Below are 26,505 nucleotides of genomic sequence, written 5' to 3'. Positions count from 1 at the left end.
CCTGTGGCTGCAGAGGCGTGGGGGTTCTGGGTGGCGCTGGGCCACCACTCTGCAGAGTGGGGCCGTGGAATGGTGAAGGATAAGACCTTGGTCCCCTGGGGCACCACCCCCAGGTGGATGCTGTGGCTGGGCTGGGGCGGGTCTGAGTACAGGTTCACCTGGGGAAGAGGGAGCCAAGTCAGGAACAGGGCAAACTCACCTTCCACTCAGGACATCAACAAACACACCCGGTAATAATAACCACCACCTTTTAGTGGGGCCTGTGGGTGGGGGACAAACATGGGGTGAGGGTCATTTGTGTCCTTTCATTTCCTTTTTACAGCAGCCTTGATAAGGAGGCAGGCAAGGACCTCCATTCCCATTTCTCAGAAGTGAAAGGTGACTCACAGAGGTTAAGTCACTTATTCAAAATCTCCAGCTGCTAAATCCTGGGACTGGGGTTACAACTCTGCTCTATCTGACCTCCAAGTCCATGGTTTTCCACTCTAATTATGTAACTACAACAATTATTATATAACATAATTAATTATCCTAATTATTAGTATTTCCTAACAAAGTCAAGATATTTTCAATATAATTACTTTATTAATAATAGCAGCTACTGGCTGTTAGAATGAATCCGAGTGGCTGTTCACGTGCCCTCGGGGCTGATTTTACTCAGCGGCAGAGCTGAGTAGCTGCAGTAGGGGCTGTGGGGGCCACAAAGTTGAGAATATCCACAATCAGGCTCTTTAAGAGAGTTTGCCATTCTGGCTTTGTGTGGCTCTGCAGTCAGACTGCCCAGGCTCATATTGATTTCACTACCATACACCTTTGAGTTCTAGAACAGCTGAAATAGCTAATGTCTCCATGCTCAAAGTAAGTGCTCAATAAGCAGCAGCCACCACTCTTACATTTGTCATCACCACCACCATCGCCACCACCATCACTATCATCACCATCGCCATCACCATTGTCACCACCATTACCACACTTACAATGACCATCGCCATGATGGTGGTCTGTACCATTACCGTCATCACCAGCACTGCCACTATTATCATCACCATCATCACCACCACCACTGTCATCATCCCCATCGTTATTTATATGGCCACCATGGAGCAGGTCCATGGACAGTCACACTCCAGTGGTGCCTGGTACCTCATCATGAGGCCAGCTGGGTTATTTTAACTGTCCTGCTGCCCCAGGGTCAGGACTGGGCAGTTGAGGGTGGGCTTGGCAGAAGGGGATCCCTGGCCCCAGGCAAGCAGCCTCTCCAGCTTACACTGCTCTTCTTCAGGTCCTGGCTGTAGCAGAAAAACCCACACCAAGTGGGACTTGACCTGGCTGCCTCCCCCTCTTCCAGCCTGAGCCTTACCAGATGAGAACAGAGCTGGATTTTAATAATCCCCTTGGCCATCTGCTCAGCTCTGCCTGGAGGCCTGCCTACCTCTCCTCCTGAAGTGACCCAAATCTCAGGAGAGGCCCAGGCCCCACCTGGGAAGCAGTGGGAAACTGGCAGCTTCTGGTTGAACTATCAAAGCAGAACATGTGCAGCAGTGTGGAGGAGGCGGAGTGAGATGGTGGGGACCAATGCTGAGCTGCTCAGACCTGGCTCTCCCAGGACCCACCTTCTCTGAACAAGGCTGGGCCTACCCCTGGGGCAAGGGCACCCATTTTAAGCCAGGGTGTCTCACAGAGCTCCCAGAGACTGGGCCAACTCCCTGGGAGATAGTGTGCAGGGTGGACCAGTGAGTTTGGGAAACATTGGTTTAAACAAATGAATATTCTCTGAACAGATGGACTTCTCCAAGTCTTTAAAATGCTAATGGGCTTCATGAATGGGGCAGGAGGGGAGGGGGAGAGAGGAGAGTGGTTCCCCAACTCCTCTGAGCACAGGCGCCTCCCACCCTGCCCCCTACACCCCCACCAGGGACTGACCACCAGAACACACCCTGGAGAGGTAGTTTTATGTCATTTGCCTAATTCCTTCCGGGGTGGTTTCTGGTCACCTCAACCCTTCCTTACCCGTCTGAAGCTGAGATGGAGGGACAGGGTTAGGAGGACGTGGCAACAGACAAAAATGTGACACCCACGGGCTGGGATGTAGCTCGGTGGTACAGCGCTTGCCTAGCATGCGTGAGGCCCTGGGTTCGATCCCAGCACCAAAAAAGAAAAGACAAAAAAAAAAAAAAAACCTCTCCCCAAAAATGTGACATCCACAAGAGCTCTGGCTAAAGCCCAGCCTGGAGAATAGCTATAGGTGTCCCTAGACCAGGAGGGTCCTGTCTGGCTGCCTCTGACAGAGTGGGATGAACGTGGGCTCTAGAACCAGATTCCTGGGTTCAAACTCCAGCTCCAGCTCCTCCTAGTTGAGCAATCTTGGCTGAATTGTTTAACCTCTCTGTGCTCAGCTGTAAATGACTCAGGATAGCCATCACCACCTGCTCTATCCCTAGGCCTGCCTCCACACACCATGCCAGGGCCTGAGCCAAGCTTGCCTAGGCCAAGGGAAGAAAGAGCACCTGCTCTGGCACAGCAAGCTGAGGTCAAGACCCATTGCCTCTCATGCCTGCTGTGGGACGCTGAGCAAGCTCTCGAGCCTGGCTCTGCTCCGTTCTGCATGTGGAGGGCATCCAAAGAGAGACACTCAGCCTGGGCCTAGAGGTCTGTGGGGCTCAACGAATACCAGATTGCTTCTGGCGTGTCACCCCCTATTCCCCTCCACTCAACAGTGGCCCAGCCTGGGTATCCAGGGCAAATGCCAGCCTGTTTCTTCTCTGGTGGGACCAGCCTCCCTCTACTGCTGTGGGTTCTGAGCAGAGTGAGGGAGCCCAGCATCCATCGCACAGTTTGAGGAGCAGAGGCCCAGTGGAAGCTGGGCTCCCTAACACAGGCTCTGAGCAGGACATCTATGCGGGATCCCCTGAGCCTTCCATGCACTGTCCATGCTTGAGAGAGCTGGGAGAAGCCTTAAGACATCAGGTGGAGACATCTGGCATCCCAGAACAGATCTGATTAGCCCCTTCCACAGATGTGCCCAGTGAGGCCAGGGTGGGAAGGCACCTGCCTGCGTGACATCAGAGGGAGCAGGTGTGGGGAAGATGAGGACTCTGGGTCCTAGCACAGCCCTCTTTGGTTTTCTCACCATGGCTGTCCCCCACCCACGCTTCCTGGAAGCGCTTCTAGATACGGGGTACAGCAAGTGGTAGGGGAGGGGACCTAGCGTATGAGTGGAAGCCACCTGGGCAAGAGGTGGGGTGCCCCCAGGAAATGGGGGAGTAGGGTGGCAGGGGAGGGCTTGCATTTCTGCCCGAAGCTGCCACACCTCCTCCACAGTGGCCTGTTGAGGCAAGTCAGGTTATGGAGAAAGCAGGAAGCCACAGAGGCTGTAAGGGGCCCCAATTCCTGTCTCACTCCTAAAAGAGGAAGGTCCTACAGCAGGATTCCTAGCGTCCCCAGTCGATGGGTTGGGGTTGGGCAGAGGGACAGTCAACTCTTGGCATGGATGGATTACCCTCCTCCCTCCTGCCACACCGTGAGGTGTTATCCCAGTCAGGTGAAGGGAGAGGATGTGGGAGAGACAGAGGAGAAAGGCAAAGATATGAGCCAAAGGAATAGGCCCTGGAAATAGGCCAAGGGCTGGGTAGAAATTCAAGCTACAACCTTGAGACTCAGAGAGCTCCAGTAACTTCCTTAATGTCACACAGCTGGTTAGTAATGGAATCTAGCCCATCTAGAGGGAGAGCGCTTCGGGTAAAATTCTTATACACTTCAGATTCCAATATTCAATCTGAATCTAGACTTCAGATTCTAGTTATCAAAGCTCATCAACAGTAAGGGAGACTGAGCCCAGGGAGCCTAATGTCACAGAGGGGCCTTGCAGTAGGAGGAGACGGGGTCTCCTCTCTCCCCAGGGAGTCCTAGCTCCCAAGGACTCTGGGAAAGCCCCAGTCCTGGGTCCTGGCCCTCCAGCCTTCCTAGCTAGTACCTTGGCCCCGAGGCGCAGCTGGTCAATGGTGTTCTCAGCCTCAGCATACTTGGTGAGGAGCTTGCAGTAGTCTTCCTGTGGGAAGAAGAGAAGCAAGGTCACATTCGAGGTCTGTAGCCCACCTTCCTTGCTGTGAGCGCCTCGCAGGCAAGGTCCCCTCTGTGGCGCCTCCGGGTTCCTTAAGTGAGAGTTCAGTGGTAGCAGGTGTACAGACACCTTCGCTGCCAAGCAGTGCTGAACTCACATCCCAATTCTGGAGCTCCACGCAGCAGGCTGGCTCCTACCACTCAGTGGTAGTGTGTTGATGAGGGAAGATTGTACTTTTTAAAAGCATTGTGGACTTGGCTTTCACTTGCAGGTGTGATAACAGTATTGTGGTTATGTTTAAAATAAGGTCCTTGTCTTTAGACATAGACACACTAAATACAAAATGATTGCTTGCCTGAAATTTTGCTTCAAAAATAATCCAGTGGGGGTAGTTGGGGTGGGGGGAGGTCTGGCATAGAGGGAAAAGGCTGGACACTAAGGGGTAAGGTCATTAAACAACCTATTTTCATTCCTGAACATGTTCGAATTTTTTTCATAATAGAAACTGAAAACATACCACAGATCATCTTTAAAACAGGGGCACAACTACTGCTTTTTCTGAGCAAAGGGCTCAAGTGTGTCTCACAGCTCAGGGACAACCTATCCACCACCAATGGGGGGCTCTAGCCCAGGCACAAGGCCACCCCACCCCAACCTGCCTCCATCCCAGGCTAGCAGGAGCCTGGGTGACATACCTAGACTGCAGTCTTGCTTACCTGCAGCTGGTGGACCAGTTCAGTGGCCTGCTCAGGCGTCTGGAACTCCTGGGGTATCCTGGTGATGGGGTGGTCGGCAGGTGGCTCTTTGGCTTCTCCACCGCTCAGCAGTACCTCACGCACAATCTCTGCGGGTGACTTGAAGATCAGGGGCCCAGTGGGGACCTGCGGCTGCTGGTTGTGGCCCTTAGACTTGGGGGGACGATAGCTCTCATCTTTGGGGAACCTCACCCGGGGTCCCACCTTAGAGAAATCAGGGAGTGGGTAGTTCAGACGTCCCCGGCCGTACTTGGGGGCATCAGAAGAGGAGTGGCTAGCCAGAGTGGCTCCCTGCCTGGGCTGTGACCTGTTTTTCTGTGCTGGCCTAGGCTGAGGATTCAGGGGGCTGATAGAGCCGGTGAATCGGGAGGGTAGAGGCTTAACTGAGGTCTTCGTCTGCTTCCAGGTTTGGTCCTTAGGCCGTGGGCTGGATAGACCAGTGGTTTCTCTCCCCCCTCTACCTGTGGTGTGCAGGGGACTCTGGACTGGTAGTGCCGAACAGTACTGGAATTCCGTGGGCGTTGCCAGAGCAACGCCACCTCTGGTTCTGTCATCTGGGGGCAGGTGGTGGTGGTGGGGGCTCTGTGGAAGGGCATCTCTCAGAGCAGTGGGCTGGGGGATATCAGTCTCTTCTTCCCAGGTGGAATCAAGGCTGTCACTTGGGTGGCCGAGGCTCACAGTCCCACTGCTCCAGAACCTTGCCAAGCAAACTTCAGCAGACTGGTGGACCTCTGGAGGTTCTGAAGGTCCGTTTCCCCTGGCTTCTTGGTCGGTGTCCACCCAGCCTGTGGCCTGACCCCATCCCAGAGCCATGGGGCTGGCGTCTCCCTCATCTTCCAGGAGCAAAGCAGTCTCACAGCCCGGGCTTGGCGAGCTCTCTCCAGTAGCCTTGCCCTTGGGGTTCCCTGCCTCATTGGGCTCCTCTCCAGTCACGTCTAGTTGACCATCCTGCTGGGGAAGCCAGGGGAGAGGTAGGGTGGAACTTTCTGGGCTGTCCACATCCTCTGCTTCAGTCCCTGCAAAGAGAGGCCATTTACAGCTTAGCACACGCAGAGTCTGGGTTCTGTGTAACACGACCCCAACATTCTGGCGTTTGCTTCCTGGCAAGAAACTCAAGGATCCCCCACATACACATCCAGATACCCACACGATTCCTCCTCTGATTGTCTCAAAGGTTTGTCAAACCCAAGCTCAGCAAACAGCACCACCATCCCATCCAGGTGTACCGGCTGTAAGTCTGGGACACATCTTTGTCACTTCTCTCTCCTTAGCCTCCTGATCCAGTATGTCTCCTGGCTTGCCACAGTTGCCTCTTACAGAGCCCTAAAACTCACCTATGACTCTGGAGTCCACCACATCCCCTGTGCTCAAGCTGAAGTCTTCTTATGCCTGGACTACTGCAGTTGTCACCTAACCACCTCTTCAATCAACATCCTCATTTGCATCTCTCCCTGTAGTTCCCAGAACAAAGCACAGCCTTTATCACAGTCCTAAGTCCTTATGGCTGTAACTCATCAGCTCCCCTGAGCCATCTGTCTCCATGGTCCTCTCAGTCTCTTCCTGCTCCACCTGATCCACACACGCCATTCCCTCTCACCACAAGCACTGTGCACATGCGCACTCTTGTGCCAGAGGTCCTCTCTTCCTTCCTTGGTCTAGGAAGCTCATTTGTCTTTCAGATATGAGCTCAAGCTTGACATCACCATGGAAGTCTTGGAACTCCCTAACTAGGTCAAACTCTCCCTGTTCTCTCTACTGTGTTATATCACCACAGTGGCACTTATCTGTGTGATTATTTCATCAATAATGGCCTCTGAAAGACACTGTAAGCTGCATAAGGACAAAGACACTGGCTGGTTTTGTTTGCCACTGGATTTATAGAGGTGTGCAACACTGTCCACTGACCAAACAAAAGGAAATAATGCAGGGAAGAAGATAAGGTTCATCAAACTTCCCCCAAAATAGGTAGCTGTTGTAATTGCTATGTAGCAGGTACTCAAGAAATATTTACCCATCCCCCACCCATCCATCCTTTCAAGTATGCACCCATCCAGCACCCACCCACCCACACACCCACTCTCCCATCACCTATCCATCACACATCCATCCATCCATATACATCTGTCTGCTCATCCATCCATCCATCCATTCTATGCAGTCATGCCTATTGAGAATCTACTCCACCGTAGACTCATGTTGGACTCTAGGATAGACCCTGAGTTTCACAAAACACAGAATGAGTAATACCAAGCACAGACTCTGCCCTGGCTGGATGCACCTTAACTCTCGTATCAATCACTCTCATATCAATCACTGCTCCGCCATGCTTTTTTCCTCTCCCCCCCTCCCTGCAACTGTCACATCCTTGACTGTTTAAAACTTCCTTCAGCAAGTCATTCTTGTTTATAGCAGTCCCCAAGGCCCAGAGATGTTAAGTAACTTTTCAAAGATCACACAGTGGCTCAGAGAGGTCCTGGACCTAGTCATGCAGGCAAGTTTGTGTCTATTCCTGGGGTCATGCAGTGGGGTAAAGAACACCAGCCTCGAGGCCAGGGAGTCCTAGGTTCACTCTAGCACCTCTGATCCCTGAGGACTATGGGTAAGTCGCTGACCTCTGGTAGTCCTTGTTCAAAGTGGAGGCCTGTCTCTCCTGACTGGCAGAGGGTGGGGTGGAGGGAGAAAGGGAAAGAAGGCCGGACAAGGCTGGCCCTGTGCCTGGCACACAGTAAAGGCACAGGACATGGAAGCAGCTGTCACATCACAGCAGGGGTTACCATGTGACCCCAGGAAGACACCTCTCTGCCATGAAACCCAGGGCATCCCAGTCCCGCTCCCTGAGGGAGATCCGGGAACTGGCTCCTGAGTGGGGAGCTGGGGGGTGAGCCCCGCTTTAGGCAGAGCAGGCATGAGACATCAGGGAACAGTGCAGTGTACCACCCTGATGGCTCCTCTCTCATCCCAGAGGTCAGCCGGCTCATGGAAGGCTAAAATGGGGGCATTTCGTTCGTTCTTAATCTTGGTGTAACAGGTACCACATAGAAAGCTCTTGCTATTATCCCATCTCACAGATGGGGACAGTGAGACTCAGAGAGGAGAAGGACTTGCTCTCATTGCAAAGGGAGCATGGTGGCTGTAGAAACCAGAGACTGCCTGCATTCACCTGCTAACTGGCATGTTAAAAAATCTTTAAAATAGGCATCATCCCTGCACCAAACAACTCAAATTACCCAAGACATCATCGAGTCAAGAGTGCAAAGATGTACATAAAGACCTTCATCTCTGCCTGACTGATGACAGCAAAAAGCGAGAGGCCACCTAAATGTCTAGCCCAATGGATTCTACACAGGCAGTAGGAGAGACTTGTGGAAGAACGTTTGGAATGCTGGGAAAATGTTCCTATCTAGTAAGTTAACAGAAACACATTGATAATAGAGTATGCAGAATACTGTTGCATATTCATACCACATTTGCATATCCATACCCATCGAAAAAATCTGGGGATGGCATAAGATAGTGGGTAGTTTTAAATTTCACCTGTTTTTGATTATATTTTCTGCAATCAGTGGTATTATTTATGCAATTTAAATCTTAAAAAGTTAAATTATAGGCTGTAGAATTTAATTTTAAAACGTAGAACTGTAAAATAAAGACCACAAAAAAAGTAAAACTGCCCACCCCTCCCTCTGCTGGAAGATGGGATGCTTGGGCCCAGGACACCACTGTGGGGCTGGGGGTGTCAGTCTCACCTGCTCCCAAAGACTCTTCCAACCCCTGCGGGTCCGGGTCCCACTCCAGGGGTGACAGGTGCTGCTGTGCTTGGCGGAAGTCCTCCAGGAGCTCCGGGCTGGTGGCGTTGTCCTTCCAGCCCTGTGCACTGCTTCCATCTGCATTCTTCTCCTCGGCCCAGGCCCAGCGCCGCCGCTGGGGCCCTTTCCCCAAGCCAGGCCCAGCCCAGCGCACCTCCATCCCCGAGCTGGCCATCAGCCTGGCCTGGGCTTCACCTGGGCCACTTCATCTTCAGGAGACAGAGCTGTTGCTGGGGGCCCCAGAGTCACCACTGGCTCCTCTCAGCACTGGCCATCCTGCCTGTGGCCTGTCAGGGACATGACCGAGGGACATTAATTTTTGAGATCCCTCCTTTATGTAAAACAAGAAGTTACCACTGGGACCCAGGAATCAGACCTGGCTCCATTCTCCCAAGCTTTGTGACCTTGGGCAAGTCACTCTGTCCTTGTGTACTCCATCAGTGAAAGTGGGATGAGAATTCCTCTCTCCTCTCCCCTGCCCCCGAGTTTTATAAAATTGCCTGGGGCACAGGATAATAAATCTAACAGCCAGCACACCGGCCAGCAGGTGTTCACTGGGTGCCAGCTACTGCTACTGTGTGTCCAGCTCTGTGCACGGGCCCTGCTCTCAGGAGAAATGACAGCTGGGGTACCAGATGGATAACCAGGCGAATCCAATCCAGGAAGAGATGGTGAGACCCAGAAATCAGGGAAGGCGCCAGTGTAGAAGCCACTTCCTCTGGGCCCCTTCCCAGGGGTGGATTCAGGTTCAGAGAGGGGAGTGGGGAACTGTCCACAATAGCCAAAAGGGGGAAACAAGCCTAAATGAACACCCACATGGATAAGCATTCTGTGCTATCTACATATGAGGTGACAGTATTCAGGCATAAAAGGGAATGAATTTAAAAAGGAATGAAGTCTGAGCTGGGTGCCGGTGGCTCAGAAGGCAGCGATCAGAAGGATTGAGGTCAGAAGCTAGCCCAAGGCAAATAGTCTGCGAGATCCTATCTCAAAAAATCCCATCACAAAAAAGGGCTGGTGGAGTGGCTCAAGGTGAAGGCCCTGAGTTCAAAACCCCAAAACCGCAAAAAAAAAGGAATGAAGTCTGACCCAGGTTGCAGTGTGGATAAACCTCAAAAGCGTCATGCTAAGTAAGAGGAACCAGATGCAAAAAGCCAGAGTGTCTAAGTCCATGTGTATGAAATGTCCAGATGAGGTTACTGCACAGAGGGGCTGGGATTCCTTTTGGGGTGATGAAAATGTTCTGGAACTAGACAATGGGGACACTGACACAATACAGTGAACACACTAAATGTCACTGAGTCGTTCACTTTAAAGTGGTTGATCTTATGTGATGCGAATTTCCTCTCAATAAAGGAAAACCAGGGCTGGGCATGGTGGCTCATGCCTGCAATCCTAGCTATTCAGTAGGCAGAGATAGGGAGGATCATGGTTTGAGGCCAGTTCATGTAAAATGTTCGAGACTCCATCTCAACCAATAAAGGCTGTGGATGGTGGCATGCCCCTGTCAATCCCAGCTAGTATGGAAGGATAAAGAGGAGGATCGATTTTCAGACAGGTGTAAGCATAAACAAGAGACCCTGTCCGAAAAAATACCTAAAGCAAAAAGGGCTGTAGGGAGAATGACCCAAGTGTAGAGTGCCAGCCTTGCAAATGCAAGGCCCTGAGTTCAAACCCAGGCACCACCACAAAAGCAAAATGAAACCAACTAAAAAAACCACCACCACCACCAAAAAACCCAGAGCATTCCAAGCAAGGGGACCTGTGAGTACAAAGGCTGGGTGGAAGGGCTGAGCCTGCCAGGCACATTCCTGCACAGAAGCAGCTTCCTGAGAAGCTGAGGGTGACTGGGTGACATTGACAATGTGGAGTGTGAGAAGGCAGGGGTGGTCAGACCCAGGCAGGCCTCTTGGTAGGTCCTGCTCAGTTGCTGGTGGCACCTTGAGGCACTGAGTGTGTGGTCCCGGCTGCAGCGTCAAAGAACCAGACGGGAAGCCTGGTGAAAAGGAAGAGTGGCTGCAGGAGGGCTCTTCTATTTTCTCTTCTCTTCTCCTGTCCTCTCCTCTCCTCTCTCCTCTCTCTTTCACACCTTCTTGCTAACTCTAGCACCTTCCCAGTTGCTCCTGTGCCAAGCACTGTGCTAGGCCCAGGAAACACACCAGACAGTGGGGCGCATGGCTCACCTAGGGAGCTCCAAACCACTGAAATCTCTGAGAACTGTAACATCTCTGTGGCAGGGCCGCAGCCTAGCTCAGACAATGACCTTCTTCTGAAAGTGGGCTCAGGACCAGCCTAGGGTGGAAGTCAGCCCCCCAGCACAGCCCGGGCTCATCCCTCTGTAGCCAAGGGAGGTCCAACTCCCGGCCTTCAGAAAGACATTCTGTTCTCTACCTCGTGAGCTCTTGGATCCTGGTCAGGAGCCTTGTATTGTACAGTTGAGAAAAGTCAGCAGGCAACTATTTCTGGACACAAAGGTCCCCAGAGAATGGGGCAGCCTGAGAAAGGCCAGCTTCTGAAGGGCTGGGGAAGGGCCAGGGGATAGCGCTCTTGCCCTTGGCTTTGACTCCAGCTCTGGGGACCAGGGCTCAAGGGCTCTCTCCTTTCCCTTCCACCTGGTCCTTTTCTCTGACCCCCACAAGCAGAACCCTAGAATTTCCAACCCACAGCCCCATATACCCACCACATACGGCATCACCAACTGCTGGCTTGGATAGAAACTTTGCTTAAATGCCTTTCATTTGCCTTCCCAGCTCAGGAAACCTGCTTTTCAGTGACAGATTTGAGGTTCAGCAGAGAACAGTGATTTGGCCAAGATCACCCACCAGTGCCAGGGAAAGATCTACAGCTGTCTGTCCTGGCCCACAAGCCATCAATAAGGATATACTTACTCACACACACACACACATGAACACACACACACAATTTGTTATATCTTGATATATACACATATTAATATATGTGTAGTAGAAAGAATATTTCCAAAAGTGAGTTTTTAAACAGATGCAATATATGTGTGTGCTTTACGTTATTTTTCAGACAGGGTCTCATATTTTTCCCCAGGCCAGGCTCAGATCATAATCCTCCTATCTGTGCCTCCTGAGCAGCTTGGATTAGAGGAATGAACCATCGTGTCTGGCATATTTGATGAGATGGGGGTCTTGCTAACTTTTTGCTCAGGCTGGCCTCAAACTGATCCTCCTGATCTCTACATCCCAAGTAGCTGGGATTAGAGACATGAGCCACTAAGCCGGGCCAAAAATATTTTTTTTGCTTTGTCTCCTTTTTCTTGAGATAGGGTCTTGCCATGTAGCCCAGGCTGGCCTTGCAACACAACACATGACCCTCCAGCCTCACCCTCTGAGTATTGGAGCAAAGATTTTTTGGCCCCTAATGATACTGGGGGTTGAATTCAGGACCTTGGGTTTGCTAGGGAGGTGCTTTACCACTTGAGCCACCAGCTGGCCCTAGCCTCCAAGTTCAGGTGTGTACTACCATGCCTGGCTGAGAATAAGCGTTGTAAATAACTGTCTGAATCTTCGCTTCCATGCCCTCTGCATGGAAGAGGCTGGTCCCCTGCTGGACCTCTCTGGAAGGCATCTCAACCTTGAGGATGAGTACGAATCCTCTAAGCCTGCAGATACACACACCTCCGTGAGCCTGGCTCAATGGCCCTGCCATGGGGCCCAAGAATCTGCACTGAGTCGGGGCCTGAGACGAGGCCTCTTCCACTCCAGCTCCTGGGGCAAGTGGAGCAGGTGCCAGGGCTTAGCTGCCGTTTTTCTCTTTCTGCAGCCTCCGCTGAGCAAGGGCTGGGGGAGGCGTGCGGCTTTCTGACTTTGTAAAGGGCTTTTTTCTAGCCCTGCTACAGAGCAGCCGGTCCAGTCACAGAGGCCTCTGCGTGCACAAAGAGGAACATCCTGCCTTCTGGGATGACTCAGTGGTTGCAGAAATCTCACTGTGACAAGGGGCCACTGCATGTCAGTGGCAGCTGCGGTGTCTGACTTGCCCCTCAGGCCCCAAGCCCTGTGAGGTTGTCCTGAGCAAGGCCCTTCCAGGGAAGTCACAGCCCTCAGTACTACAGAGTCCAGTCAGCTAGCAAACACTTATTACTGCCGATCACATGCTAACCTGAGACTGGGATGAAGTTATGGCAGAGAAGCAGGCTATGTGTCAGGTGGGCAGGTGCCAGCAGCCTTGTGCTGCAGCTGATCATGGCTATGGCTGGGTCGAAAAAAAGGAGGGACACTCTGCTTGGGTAGGTGGGGTGGCTGGGGTGGGGACAAATGAACTTTGAGGTTCTCACTGACTCAGCTCTTGAGGGTGACAGCCCTCAACTTCCCTCCCTCCTCCTCCCTGAGGTCCCATTTCAAAGGACCAGAGAGCCATACCGAGCACCCAGCGGGTACAAATCAACTTTCCAAAACCCCAGGACCATCCTATTGTACGCCAGGCACTCCCTAAGCACCAGGAGCACAGAAAAGAACCAACGCTTTCTAGAGTGCAGCTGGCAGGCAGACACAGCAGGGTCCCTGGAGAAGGAGGTTTTAGGGCAGGTGTGAGGCAATAGGTTTGGGAGAATGAGGCGGCACAGGGCACAGCGTAGGCAAAGGCATGGAGGTCTGAAACAATGACCTAGGGACAGCGGGCAGGGAACCTTGGAAGCCACACAAAGGCAGGGTAATCCAGTCAGGCTTCATAGGGCTGCAGTGGGGGATGAGCACCTTTCATATGAGCTGGGTCTTCATCCAGGGACACCAGTCCCAAGGAGACTAAGGCCCCTGAGGACGGGTTCCTTCCCACCTGCCCTGGAGAAAGTACCAGTCATTTGACTCTCCTTGGCACCTTTGTCCCCATCCCATGCGACCCCACTGGGCCATACCCCCTCCAGGGTCCAACAGACCCCGGTGATCTCTTTTCTGTTCCTGGTCAGCCAGACTCCCCTTCCTCACCACTCCACACAGAAGGGGGCCTCCTGCCCCTCAGTCATTCCCAAGTTGAAGACCGTTGCTCTGGCTCAGTCGCTCAGATCCTACAAACTCCAGGAGCCGCACAGTCCACTGCGGCCTCCTTGGCCCTTGGAAGCCCTTTCCCATCCTACTAGGACTGTCCTAGGCACTCCCCCAGCCCCTCCCGCTCTGATAGAAGTTAAGCTGAGGCACGGAGAAGGGGCATGCTCTCACAAGACCTGAAAACCAGAAAATGCAACTTAGGGATTCAAAGCTGGGTGCTGTGACTGAAACCAAGGCCACTGGAGTGACGGGGGCAGGAAGACCCACATATCAACTGGCTGGACTCTCCTAAAAGGCTGGGCAGTTGGCTCAGCAGCCAGCCTGACCAGCTGCCAGGGCACAGACCTCTGCTCATAAGGGGCTGCCCGAGCTGTGCGGAAACCAGCCGAGGCCAGAGAGAAAGAAAAGGAGCCGTGTTGTTGCCAACTCTGATCTCCCCATCGTGGCCCTCAGAACATCGAGGCTCCTTTCCCTGTCCATACGAGGCAGAGGGGGTCCACTCCTCAGGCCTCCCCTGCAAATCCACCCCTGCATGTCCCTGAAGGTCCCTTAGCAGCCCAGGAACTAACTCGCCATGAAATGAGGACTTCCCAGACGCAGAGAGGCAGCAACGCTCATCCAAGTTCAGGACACTCAGAGCTGGGGCTGGAATCCAGCCTCCCAAGGGTGGGCAAAATCCCCCCAAGATCCCCACTCCCGGAAAGAAGTGGTAACAGCTGCAGAGCTGCGACTTCCTGACTGGGCTGGTCCGGCTGCGAGGGACTGGCGGACTGTCCCAGAGAGTCTGTGACTGGCCTGTCCAGAGTGAAGGCGGCCTTCCCACTGGCCCTCCCACTCGGGTCAGTTCCCTTACCTCGCTGGGAATCCACCACCATCCTGCCGGCTGGGGCTCAGGGGACCTGCCTGTGAGGTCTTTGTTCTAAACCTGGGGAGCCCCCTGCCTCCATTGCGCCCTGGCCCGCCTCCAGCCTGTTCTGCCAGCCGGAGCTGTGGTTCACAGACAAGCATCGCTCCCCACCTCTCCCCGCCCCTGCAGCTGAGGCCCGCTGCTGCCGCCCTCCTCCTCCTCCTCCTTGCAGGAAGCGCCCAGCCTGATTTCCTACAAGTGTTTGTCAGAAGGAGGGGGTTTGCCTGCGTGCAGAGCAAGAGCCAGGAGCTTAACTCCTTGCGGTTCAACTGCAGGGCTGTGCTATCAGGAATGGGCTCACAGAACTCTGACCTTTGGTCTTGGGATCATCTTGGCCACTGCCCTCCAGGTACAGCTAGGCAGACTGAAGCCCAGACAAGGTCAGAGGCCTGGCCAAGGCCACACAGCATGCCGAGCCTGGGAGGAGACCCTTATAGCCTCCTGGCTTGCTCTTTGCTTCTGGGAGCTTGTTCCATAGGGTCTACCCTCCAGGTTCTCTGCAGTCATGCGTGTTCATGATCGTGGCTGAGGCTCCCTCCCTCACTAGGCCTCAGTGCCTATCTATACAGTGGGCTCAGACCCAATGCTCAGCTCTCTCTGTCCTAACTGTCAATATGCATCTCAGAAAGGCTGCCACAATTCCTGCCATCTCACCCACTGTCCTGGCCTGGAGGTCACCTTGCTGCTAGCTTTCCAGGCAACATAGAGGTGGAGAACTGGCTGAACAGATGAAGTTCCTCATTGTTGGAAGTTCTCTTGCAAGGCTCCCTAGAGATCAGGGGACAGATTGATTCCAGTGGACACTCTATCTTTCCTCAGGCTCCCCCTAAAACCCTCAGCATTCTACTCACACAACAGGCTCTCAGTGTGCTCCTGCTGTGTGGCAGCAGCAGGGAGCATGGCAGCGTAGACAGGTCACACCAGGCTCGCCACTCCAGTGGAGTCACAGACAGTAAAGAACTGCATGTGTCATTTCAGGGGGCGAGGTGTCCCAGGGCAGATCAGGGATAGGAAGGTAATGCGTGACCCAGGCTGCCCTGGATCTTCTGAGGCTGATGGTCAGTGGGGTACCAACACAATCAGTCTCTCTGCACCAGCTTTCACGTCCCAGGTGGCAGAGGAGGGTGTCCTGGTGGAGGACCCCGGGACTGGGAGCAACAGGTTGGGGAGGAGAGTCAGGACAGCAGAAAGGTTTCTGTGAGGAGGTGACTTCAAATAAGGGACTGGCAAGACGGTGGGCAAGAGCAAGCCATCCGTAGGGCTGGGCCGAGCGTTCCAGAAGGGTCAGTACAAAGACCCAAGGCTGGAGCCACAGGGTTTCCTGAGCCCAGCAGGGCTGTGCACTGGAGCAGAGCAGGCCAGGTAGGAGCCGCCCCACAGGCTCTGCCTGGCTCCCAACTCTGCCCCACCTTGATCCAAAGATTCTAAGTCAGGAAACAAAGGAAAGCACAACAGCAGCCTCGGAGTGGTCCGAAATCCCTCAGGGCTGTGGTCACCAGCCAGGTTGGGGACCTGCCCGAGAGGGAGTGAACAATGAATCTTCCCAGGCTTCAATCCAAACCCCACCTTCTGCTGGCCCTGTAGCCTGAGGCTTTGCCTCTGTGAGCCTAAGTAAGTTTCCTGGGATAAACAGAGTGGTGCCTCGTGGGACAGCTGTCAGGGTTCTGTGAGGTGACTCCTGGCAAGCATGTGGCAGGGGACCTTGAGCACTGTCCTTAGGAGCTATTTCATTGTCAGTAAGCTATTGCCTTGGCTTAGGTGCATGTCCTGCTCTGAACACCTTTCCCAGAGCCCGGCACGCAGGGGCTGATGACCGTATTCAATGAATGAATAAGTGAATGACTGAATGAATGAACTCTGTCTCCCAAGGTCAGCCTGCAAGGGTCTGGCACATCCAGGACTAGGACCAGATGTTCTTATCCCAGTAACCACCCACCTCCTCCAATCCTTCCCTGCCTTCCATCCACATCTGGGTGGCGGGCTCTGCCTGCAGCCCCAGGCCCACCTGGAACACAGCCAAACCCCAGTGAAGCCCTTCCCTTCCCAGCTCTGATGACCACGTGGGCCATTGTGTGGGGGGCGGGCTGCCCTGACATCCTGTCACTCACTCACCCACCCTGGTCATTAACGCAGGCGGCACTGCCATCAACACCAGGTGGTTGCTGCTGGCGGGCACGCCCCATGCCTCCTGGATCACCCCAGGCTCTTCTTAGGAGCAGCCTCCAGCCACACTGTCCCTGTCACCCATAGCTCCCCTCCTCCACCCTATCTTTGCTCTCCAGCTCGAGTGCCTGTCCCCTGCATACCCTCCTTCACTCAGGTACACCAGCCACCCTCGCCACTTAACCAATCCATCCTCAAGTCCTGTAGACTCTGTTTACTACATCTCACCAGAATCTGTCCTTATGTCAGTGTCCCCACGTGGCCTCCTGCGTCATCCTCATCTGGAGTGCCCTTGGCTCCCCCAGTCCCATCCCACGCTGCATGGACGGGGTCTTCCAAAACAGGCTTCCTAATCCAGCCTGTCTGTGCTGAACACACGCAGATGCAGCCCTGCAGCGAGCCGCTGCTCCAGCCTCCTCTCCCCCATCTTCCCTTCCAGCTTGTGCGCTCAGCACTCAGGGCTTCCTTGCTGCTGCAGAGACGGGCTCCTCCTCACCAGCTGACCCACTTCTCCCTGCTGACTTGCAGGCCTCCTGCAGACCTGGCTCCTTCATGCCCTCCTCAGGGATCCACCTTTGTCCTTACAATACTCTGAAGATTTTACCCACTTTGGTCTCTTGACTCACCCGGGACCCCCGTGAGGCCCTCACCACTGCGTCCCCTGTACCCAGCACAGGCTGACCCGCAATAGAAATGCCATCAATGTATGCAGATCACCGGCTAAGCCTAGCGATTGCCGGAGCTTGACCCATAAACTCTTAACAATCCAGCAACACAGTGTTATGTGCCCATTTTATAGCTGGGCACACAGAGTCTCCGAGGGCCCAAGAAACGTACCCAAGGTCACAAAGCTGCTGAGTGCTGGTAGAGACTCCAATAAGCGAGGACCAGCTCCTGCTGACCAAGCTTGTACCCACCCCTGCAGGTGGCAGTGAGCACTAACACCTGTGCACGGTGAGTAGACAGCAGGGCCCGAGACACACTAACTGCCCATCACTCCTTCAGAACGAGGCCTGGGCTCTGCACAGAGCCTTTGGGTTTCCATCGGGCTCCTTCGTCCTTTGCAGTGCTGGATGCTGTGTGAAGTGGGCAAGATGGGAGCATTAGGCCACTGAGTAGGCGAGAACCCCAAGGCCCCAGGAGGAAGAAATTAGTCCTCGTTCCCCCTCCCGTGCACCCAGTAAGCCTTCCAAGCCTTGGATCCTACTGCTCTCACCCCACGGTGGCATTTCTCACACACTCTCACTACCCACCCTGTGGCCACCCCCTCCTGCTGTCCTCCACCCTTCTTTTTGAGCCCTCTAAGCGCCACATCTAACCAGACCGGAAGCAGCTCCTTCTCTTTAAGCCTCTGGTGAGCCCGGGGCACACCCGGGACTTCATGAGCCTGGCAGTGCACCCTGCACAGTCGCCTTTCACACCATGTCCCAAGGTCTGGAGGGGTGGTGGGGCCACTGGCTTCTTGGCCATCTGGGGAAATCAGTGGCTGGGTGGCCACTTTGAGAGCACAACCCTTACACTACCCCTAGCCTCCTGAGCCCCCTGCCCCCTTCCCTGGGGAAGAGATGAAAAGGCCACCCTCCTTCCTACCCAAGTGGCTGGCTGACTTATGGTTAAAACCCACAGGGAGGCAGGGTGGGAGGCAGGTGAGGACGCAGGGGCAGACCAAGAATGGCTGGAAACCTGGCTTGGGGAGTGGAGACCCACCATGCAGTCTGTGAGACCTGGGACAAGTGTCTTTTCTTCTCTGCGCTTTGGAACTTGGGGCTACTGGGCTGATCTCTGAGGTGATCAGAGATTATCTTCTAACCAGAAGCCTCCTGGATTCCCTATACCATTTGCCAACACAGTCAGCCCTGCCATGCTCATGGGTGGCTGTGGGCAGGTGGCAAACAGAAAACTCCAGGTGGAAGCTGGGTGACCTTGGGCAAGTCACTTAACCTCTGAACCCCAGACTCCTTATCTGTAAAATGGGGGCAAAACTTTCCCATGGATTGGTTCTCAGTGTTTAATCCTCATACCAATCAGAGTGGGTAGAAATTCCTGCGCCCATTTAACAGGTGGGGAGGCTGAGCTTGAACCAGAAAGTCCAAGCTTAAGCACCTTGTGACGACTACTTGCAGTAGGCGGGAAGGAGGAAGCACGCTTGCTGTCCAATAGTAGGGGATCACTGAGATAAATTAGGATAGTTCTACTCAGAGGAGAATTATTCAGCTATTTAGCAGTCATGGAGAGAATATGGAACGGTGCATAAAATAATGTCAAGTGAGCAAACCAGTAATAAACTATGTCAAGTGTGAGTGCATTAAAGCAAAAGAAGCACTGAAATGTGGAGGAAGAGAAAGGAGAAACTGGAAAAGAAAGGGAACGACGTGTTCCAAAATGTTTACAATTATCACTAGGTAGAAGCAGCACAGGCAACTTCATCATTTTCCTTATGTGTACTTTCTACCAATTACAGCTGCTTTCAAAACTATCAGAAAGCCGGGCACCTGTGGCTCACGCCTGTAATCCCAGCCACTCAGGAGGTTCAAGGCCAGCCTTGGGCAAATAGTTTGTGAGTCCCTATCTCAAAAATACCCAATACAAAAAAGGGCTGACAAAGTGACTCAAGCAGCAAGAGTGCCTGCCCTAGCAAGCATGAGGCCTTGTGTTCAAACCTCAGCGCTGCCAAAAAAAAAAAAATCGCCGGGTGCCCGTGGCTCAGCCTGTAATCCTAGCTGCTCAGGAGGCAGAGATCAGGAGGATCACGGTTCAAAGCCAGCCCGGGCAAATAGTTCGGGAGATCCTATCTTGAAAAAACTCTTCACAAAAAAGAGCTGGTGGAGTGGCTCTAGGTGTAGGCTCTGAGTTCAAAGCCCAGAACCGCAAAAACAAACAAACATAAAATGAGCATTTACTATTCTTTGAACACACACTCACACCACCTCACCCCTGTGTAGTGCTTCACTCTGTTGGGACACCTGGGAACTGTCCCTCCTTAGTTTCTATCTATGAAAGTTGGGACAGAGGTTGGGCTGTGAGGCCCTTTGCATCTCTGACATTCTGTGACATTCTGTGTCTCCCACGCCTTCTCTTTTTAAGTTCTGGTATCACGGGTCGTTTCTGCACATGGAGACATTGGGGAACATGTGGAAACACATGAAAGTCACACAGAGGAAAGGCAGCAACCAGCTCCTAGCATAGCCATTCTTAGCATTTGGGGCATGGCATATGTTGTCTAATTGGATCCTCATAAATAACAGGCATTTAACAGACAAGGAAAGACTCAGAGAGGTTACATGACTTGCCCAAAGTCACACAGCACATTATGGGCAGAGTTAGTCTGCATCCACAAATAAAGCTCCGTCCTCCAGATGAATGCCTTACTTAGTGGGGGCTGGGTGGGGCCTCCTGGATCCTGAGCCCTCACTCCCCTCCCCCAGTCCTTGGTCCTTGGCTGATCCAGAACCCCAAGTAGACTGACAGCTGGGCATCCTACCCTGGCCTTGATCCCAGTCTCGCCCCAAGGAGGATGCAATGCTGGCAAGAATTTGGGGCTGGTGTTGGAGCAGCCCTGGGTGGAGGGGTCTCGCTTGGCAGTCGATTTGGAGGAGGGACCAGTCTAAAAGGTGAGGCTTTGGCAAGAGGACCTGGGTCCCACACTGGTGGATCACCCTGCCATGTTTTGTTTCAGAGCCTTCCTGATTCTCCCTCCTACAGCCTGGGGACATGGTTACAGCCTGAGGCACTGTAAGGTAGCAAGAAGGTGCGGTGACCCTTCCCGCTCCCCAGCCACCCGCTGTGCTCACCCTCCAGTGCCCAATACAGACTGCAGGGCAATCTTCAGAGGGCCTCATTCTGGTCCCCCCTTTTCCCAGCTGTGTCACTGGCAGGTCAAAGGCCACACATTTTGACCTGGAATTCGGGCTCATACAGATCTGTTCCCAAGGGGCGGCATTCTGGGGCTCAGGAACTTGACTCCTAGGAACCCCTCATTCCCAGCTGTTTTGTAGAAACAAGACTGGCCTTCCACCTTCCTCACCCCACACTTGCCCTTCATATGCAATGTGTTCTCTTTTTCTTTTGCGGTGCTGGGGGTGGAACCCCGGGCCAATTACCATTACTATGGCCAATTTCAGGTTACCAACACGATATTACTGAATGCAGCTCTGGGAAGAGATGGGCACCCCAAAGTAAGGACTGGCAGTCCCAGTGAAGAGCTGTGTGACTTCAGGCAAGTGACTTAACATCTCTGAACCTTGAGCTTCTCATCTGTAAAATGGGGACAGTAATATTGATGTCATGGCAACACCATGAAACTAAGTAATAGAATCTAGCAGGGCTCTGCACTGGGCACTGGGGATGACAGTGGTGACAAGATGGGTGGGGGCTCCCGCCCTCTCCACCCTCATCCCTCACAGTAAAGCCTGGCCCAATGGCTAGAAGACGTCCCACAGCCATCAGCATTATCATCGATGGTTTCAGTGATGATTGTTCCTTTCTCTGGACCTCTGCTTCCCCATCTCTAACCTTAGATGTGCACTGAGCAAAAGCTTCCTAGGATGCCACCTCACTTTCAGTATGGTGCTAGAGCAGCATTACCACACCCATTTCACAGAGGGGAAACTGAGGCTCTTGGAAGTGAAGCTGGGGGGTGGGGGCTGACAAACAGGCAGCCCTGACACTCGATGGGTCTTGTGGAGGCTTCGCCATGCTCTTCCTCCTTCAGGGCACCGAATTGTCCCTTGCTGTGCCCCCCACACCCCACCGCAGTGCCTGCACTCCTCCCAGTCTCTGGCAAGCCCGGCCCTGGCGCCTGTGGCCGTGTCTGCTGGACGGTGGGAGCTGACGAAATCCCCTCGCAAGACAGCCTGGGTCACATGTTTCAAATGCAAACCAGCTGGCCTCTGGGAGGCAAGGGCCCCATGCGGGCACGCTCCCTCCCGCAGGAAGACGAGGCTGTGCAACGAAGAAACCCAAACGTCACGGGTTCCATCCCTCTGTTGGTAAATAAACCAGACCAACCTCCCTCAAACCCCTGGGCAGCTACTGTTTCCCTAACAACACGGTCCCCCAAATAAAACTCAGCAACTTCAGAAGAGGTACCTGGGAAATTCTTTTGGGAAGTCCCTGCATGTATCTAACCTTAGCCCACCATGCTTCAGATTCAGCCTATTTCTTCACCTGTTCTAAAGGACAGGGACAATGTCTCTTTTCACTGCAGGCTGTCTCAGCCTCTCTTCTCAGCTCTAAAACAGCTCGGGTTTGTTATCAGCAACTTTTCCTTTCCAACTTTCTCACTCAGAAGCAGGTTTTTAAACGGAGGTCATGATGCTCTCCACCCTGTCATTTCTTTCGACTAAAACCAGAGAAGGATTGGAAGAGTCTCCCCGGTGCTGGAGAGCTGGTCTCCAGCTCTGCGCCTCTCTGCTGTGCGCCCTTGGGTAAGCCGCGCCCCCTCTCTGGGCCTCGGTCTCCTCCTGTGTACCAAGAGGGGACTGGCCTCAGTTTTGCAGCTCGTTCCGGTCCAGACTGCCCACCCCACGCTGGCCCTTGCTCTGCCTCCCTCCCCCTGCCAAAAAGAGGAAAAGAAACTTGCGTGAGGCGTCCGGGGAGGGCGCGCGTCTTGGAGCTGCCTGGCTGCGCGGATTGTTGCCGGGTGAACGAACCTCACACAAATCCCAGAACAGAAAAGCCCCAGTCACCACAGCAACCCGGGCCACGCCTCCAGCCCAAACACTGTCCGCGGCGCCGCCAAGGACCACCCCCGGGTCCCGCGGGACCCCTTCCACCCCGGCCACCAGCCCGGGCAGGAGGGAAAAAGCCAACGCCCCCATTATGCGGAGGTGGAGACTGAGGCCGGAGGGGTGGAGACTGGGAACTCCGTAAACCGGAGGGGTCGGGACTTGGCCCCGATCGCGCGCCCAGGGTCCCTCCGGTTCCCGGAGCCTCAATCCGTCTCCGGCTCGGGCGCGTGGGCTTTCCACGTGGAGAGGCCGAAAGCAGCGCGGCCCCAGTGGAGCAGAGTCCACCGGCTTCCTCCCCATTCTTCCGATCGAGAAACTGAGTCCCCGAGACCCTCCAAGACCCGCCCGACCCCACCCTGGTCCCCTCCGGGGCTCACCTGCTGGCTGCCTCCGCGCGCTATAGTTTCCTGGAGTTGAGCGGCAGACAAAGGCCTCCAATCCGTGCACGGGGCGGGGCGAAGCTGTTTTGCATAATGCCAGAAGCTGACCAGCGACAGCTGGGTGGTGGCTCTGATGGGGCGGGGCCTCAGGAAGCTCCACCAATCGCAATAAGGCGGCTGCCTGAGCCCCGCCCCCAGGGTCTCTGGCTTCTGGGGAGCTGGCTCCAGAACTCAAAGATCAAAAATGTCAAATCTACCAAACTAGGCTGCCTCTTCCTACCGGAATCCGCCCCACCGCAGATGGAGACACTGAGGTCCGGAGGGTTACACTTTTGTGCAAGATCCACAGAGCCACCAGGAGGAAGAAGTTACAAACTTTTATGGCTGAAACGGATTGCCTGGTAACAGTGGTAATACACTTCTCGACACTCATTATGTGCCAGGGTCTGTTGCAAGCTCTTATGCTCCTCCTCTCCAGTGAGGTAGGCAGGTCTTACCACTACCCCCCAAGTATCCTCTAGTCCCAACTCCCATTTGACAAGCCTGGATTCTCAGGCCGGACAGGGACAAGAACTTGCCCAAGGTCGCACAGGAAGTACAGGACAGGACTAATCCACTGTCTACAAAAGCGTTCCTTGAACAAGGGCGGTGTAGGGTGTCAGACTGACCTGGGCGCCTGCCCCAGTTCCGCCACTTGCTGCCGCCGAACTGCAACAAATGGGATTCACACCCCCAGTTCTGGGGTTGCTGGGGGGGAGGGGATAGATAAATAAACATAGTTCAGCCTCACAGAGATGCATCGCGGGTACTAATTTAACAGCACCTGACCAACACCATCACACAGGGGAGTTAACAGCTCCCCAGGCACAAAGTGACTTGCCCAAGTCCACATCCAGCTGTGTGGCACCCAGTTCCTCCCCAGCCGGCAGCCAGCTCTCCCGGTCCCCCAGGTCGCCAGGTACTCCTAACACACCTGGGTAGCAGCAATCACAGTAGAAGTGCTGCTCTGTAAAAGGGTAAACAGTTTAGCTAATCCGTACAGTAACCTACAAGTTAGGTCAACCTTATGCTCCCCATGTAAGGATGGGCAAAGGGAGGCTTAACGAGGTTAAATGACTTGCTCAGTTACCCAGCCAAGACGTGATGGAGGTAGAATTTGGCCTCAAAGTGTGACCCGAAAGAGTAGACCCTGGCCTTTGCCTGGCTCCTTGTCCTGATGTTCCCTCCCATCTGGGCCACCTCACCCCCATGGCACTGTGTCCCAGGCAGAAGGGGCCAAAGGTGCTATAGACAGGTTAACTGGGGTTGGACAGGCCCACAGCCCAGGACCAGAAACTCTGCTTGCCCTCGGCCTGCCTGCTTTCTCCTTCGTGGATCTTCACGTGTCGGGAGCGTGTGGGGTGGGGGAGGCAGGAAGAGACTGAGCATGTGTCCACACTGTTATGAAATGGAACTGCAGACATGTAGTTGAGCAACATGGAAGTCCTGCTTGAAAGATTCTGGGGCAGAAGGGGAAACTGAGGTTTGGGATGGTATGTAACCTGCTCAGGGTTCCCCAGGCCAGGAGGAGCACTGAGACTCTCCAGCACTCCCCCAATCTTTGGCATCATGAGAAAAGATGTCTGGGCCTTAGGTACACATGGCCAGGTGGACCTCTGATGCCCTACCCCCTACCAAATAGGGTACCTTCAAAGACACCAGGACAAGTGTTTGTCCTAGGGCTTCACATTGTGGGAAGAGCAGGCCCCGGCCTCAAGCTGCTGTGGGTCCAAACTTGCCCTGTGGTTTTGGGCAGGTGTACTTTACATTTCTAAGCCACTTGCAAAGGCTGTTTTGGGGCTTAAATTTCCCTTGGTGAGGAATGCCCAACAGGTGGCAGCACTAGAATCAGGCCCATTCTTAACCTGCACTCTCACAGCACAGACTGGGCTGTCTGACCCTGGGGTTGGACCAAGTAAGGAGATGGTGGATTTGAGGAAGGAATGTCACCTGTCCTGGCCAAAAATTCCCACAACTAGCCAATGATAACTTGAAGTCCATTCAGAACAGATACACAGGTCCTCAGGCCTAGAAAGGTGTGGCATTCACAAGGCCAGGTGCCTCCCAGTTCCAGGTTCATTGCCATCACACCTGGAATGCCATTAGGGTGACCTTCTGCATCCCACCTCCACTAAGGCAGGTAGCAGTGCCCTCATTATATGGGTTTCTTGTGGATGCTGGGACAAACTGTCATATTTACTGGCTTCAAACAACACAAATTTGCTCTTTTATAGAGTGGGAAGTCCAAAATCAGGCTCAGTGCATAGGTTCCTTCTAGAGGCTCTGTGGGGAAGGGGCTACCTGCAGTTCTTGGCTCAGGAGCCCATCTTCATTCTCAAAGCACGTCATCCCTCTCCTGCTGCTCCCACCATCCCAGCCCCCTTTCCTTTCTGTGTCAAATTTCCTCTGTCTCATTATTACAAGGACCTCGTTGATAAAGTAAGGCAGGCCCACCCTGATCACCCAGAACCATTTCCCATCACTTTTGCAATGGCAGCTGTAACTCTCTTTTGCTACATAAATCAACCTTCACAGGTTCCAGGGTACAAATTGGTCATCTTCGGTGGCCTATTTAGCTCGCCAGATGCATTTTCCAGGTGGGTACATCTGGCTCAGGTGAAATCACTTACCCAAGACCCCACAGAATTTGAACTGGAGTCTGACAAAATCCCTGCAGTGGAATGGGAAGTCATTCCTGCAAACTTGACAAACCCTGTGCAGAGGGAAGGGGCAAACAGAGCCCCTGAAGAGGGGCTAGAGCCTTCTGGGGTACTGGCAGCCTCAGGGGAGTCCATATCTCTGACCTCGAGTAGAAAGAGACAGGGACAGCTAAGGAAAGGCTCTCAAAAAAGATCATAGAACTAATGCCCCTGGCCCAGCTCTGGCAGAGCCCAGGGTACAGGGCTGGCAAAACAGGGCTTCTCCAGTTCCTCTTCCACCAGACAGATCCTGCAGACAGGGGGGAATGGCCCTGGGGCTGGCATGTGTTGTGGTCTTCTCCTCCCTTGTACTTCTGACTCCCCACTCCAGCCTTGGGCTGCTGGGCCAGTTGGGCCTGGGCAGGCAGGTGGAACAGGAAAGGACTGGGAGTCTATTCCTTGACCCACAGGTCTCAGCCAACATGACAGGCAGAAACGTCCAGCCTCTGGCTATGAGTAGAGACAACTCTAGGTCTACCTTAGACACCAGAAATGGCCCTCTGGGGACTCTGCCTGGAATGCACTGGTCCCAGCCTTCCTCTCCTCCCTATCCTTCCTTAATGAATTACTCTGCTTACAAATCCAAGTCTCAGAGTCAGCTTCCAGGCACCCATCCAAGACTAGCCAGTCTGTGTTTAAAACGTTCCTGAATCTTTTGCATTCTATCCCATAACATACTTGTGTATTTTAGTGTACAAATACTACTGATAGATATGTACTTAACTTTTACCCTCAAATTTTTAAGTAAGGTGTTCCCAGAATGCAGTGAGTCTTAGGCACACCTGCCTACCCTGCTGTGTATCCCCAACTGATCCATGGGATGCAAGGCTCCAGGGGACTGGTGTGTGATGCTCTTTGTGCCCCTTCTGCCCTCCCCACCCCCTCCCACTCCTGCTGTCTCCACATGGAGCAATCAAAACTCCAGCCCTGCAGGCAGATCACACAGCACGCTGGCCTG

At 53.7% G+C, this 26,505-nt stretch overlaps 1 protein-coding gene across 3 annotated transcripts in view; it reads right to left on the bottom strand.

Moving 5' to 3' along the window:
- The window catches only part of Akna (AT-hook transcription factor), a 48,335-nt gene extending 25,445 nt beyond the window's left edge, over positions 1-22,890 (bottom strand). For 2 of the 3 annotated variants that reach the window (XM_074051183.1, XM_074051185.1), the window contains exons 1-5: positions 14,484-22,750; positions 8,562-8,908; positions 4,777-5,831; positions 3,974-4,048; positions 2-158 (exon numbers count right to left, since the gene is read on the bottom strand). In XM_074051183.1, coding sequence (XP_073907284.1) covers positions 2-158; positions 3,974-4,048; positions 4,777-5,831; positions 8,562-8,796 — 1,522 coding nt within the window. In that variant the 5' untranslated portion in view covers positions 8,797-8,908; positions 14,484-22,750. Of the gene's footprint in view, position 1; positions 159-3,973; positions 4,049-4,776; positions 5,832-8,561; positions 8,909-14,483; positions 22,751-22,806 lie in introns of those variants that run through there. The other variant, XM_074051184.1, reaches the window with a different exon arrangement.
- Positions 22,891-26,505: the final 3,615 nt, after the last annotated feature.

The sequence above is a fragment of the Castor canadensis genome, chromosome 13, assembly GCF_047511655.1.
Source record: "Castor canadensis chromosome 13, mCasCan1.hap1v2, whole genome shotgun sequence".
Classification (NCBI taxonomy): Eukaryota; Metazoa; Chordata; class Mammalia; order Rodentia; family Castoridae; genus Castor; species Castor canadensis.
Note: the sequence above shows the minus strand (reverse complement) of the source record. Positions and strands in the feature narration are given on the sequence as shown.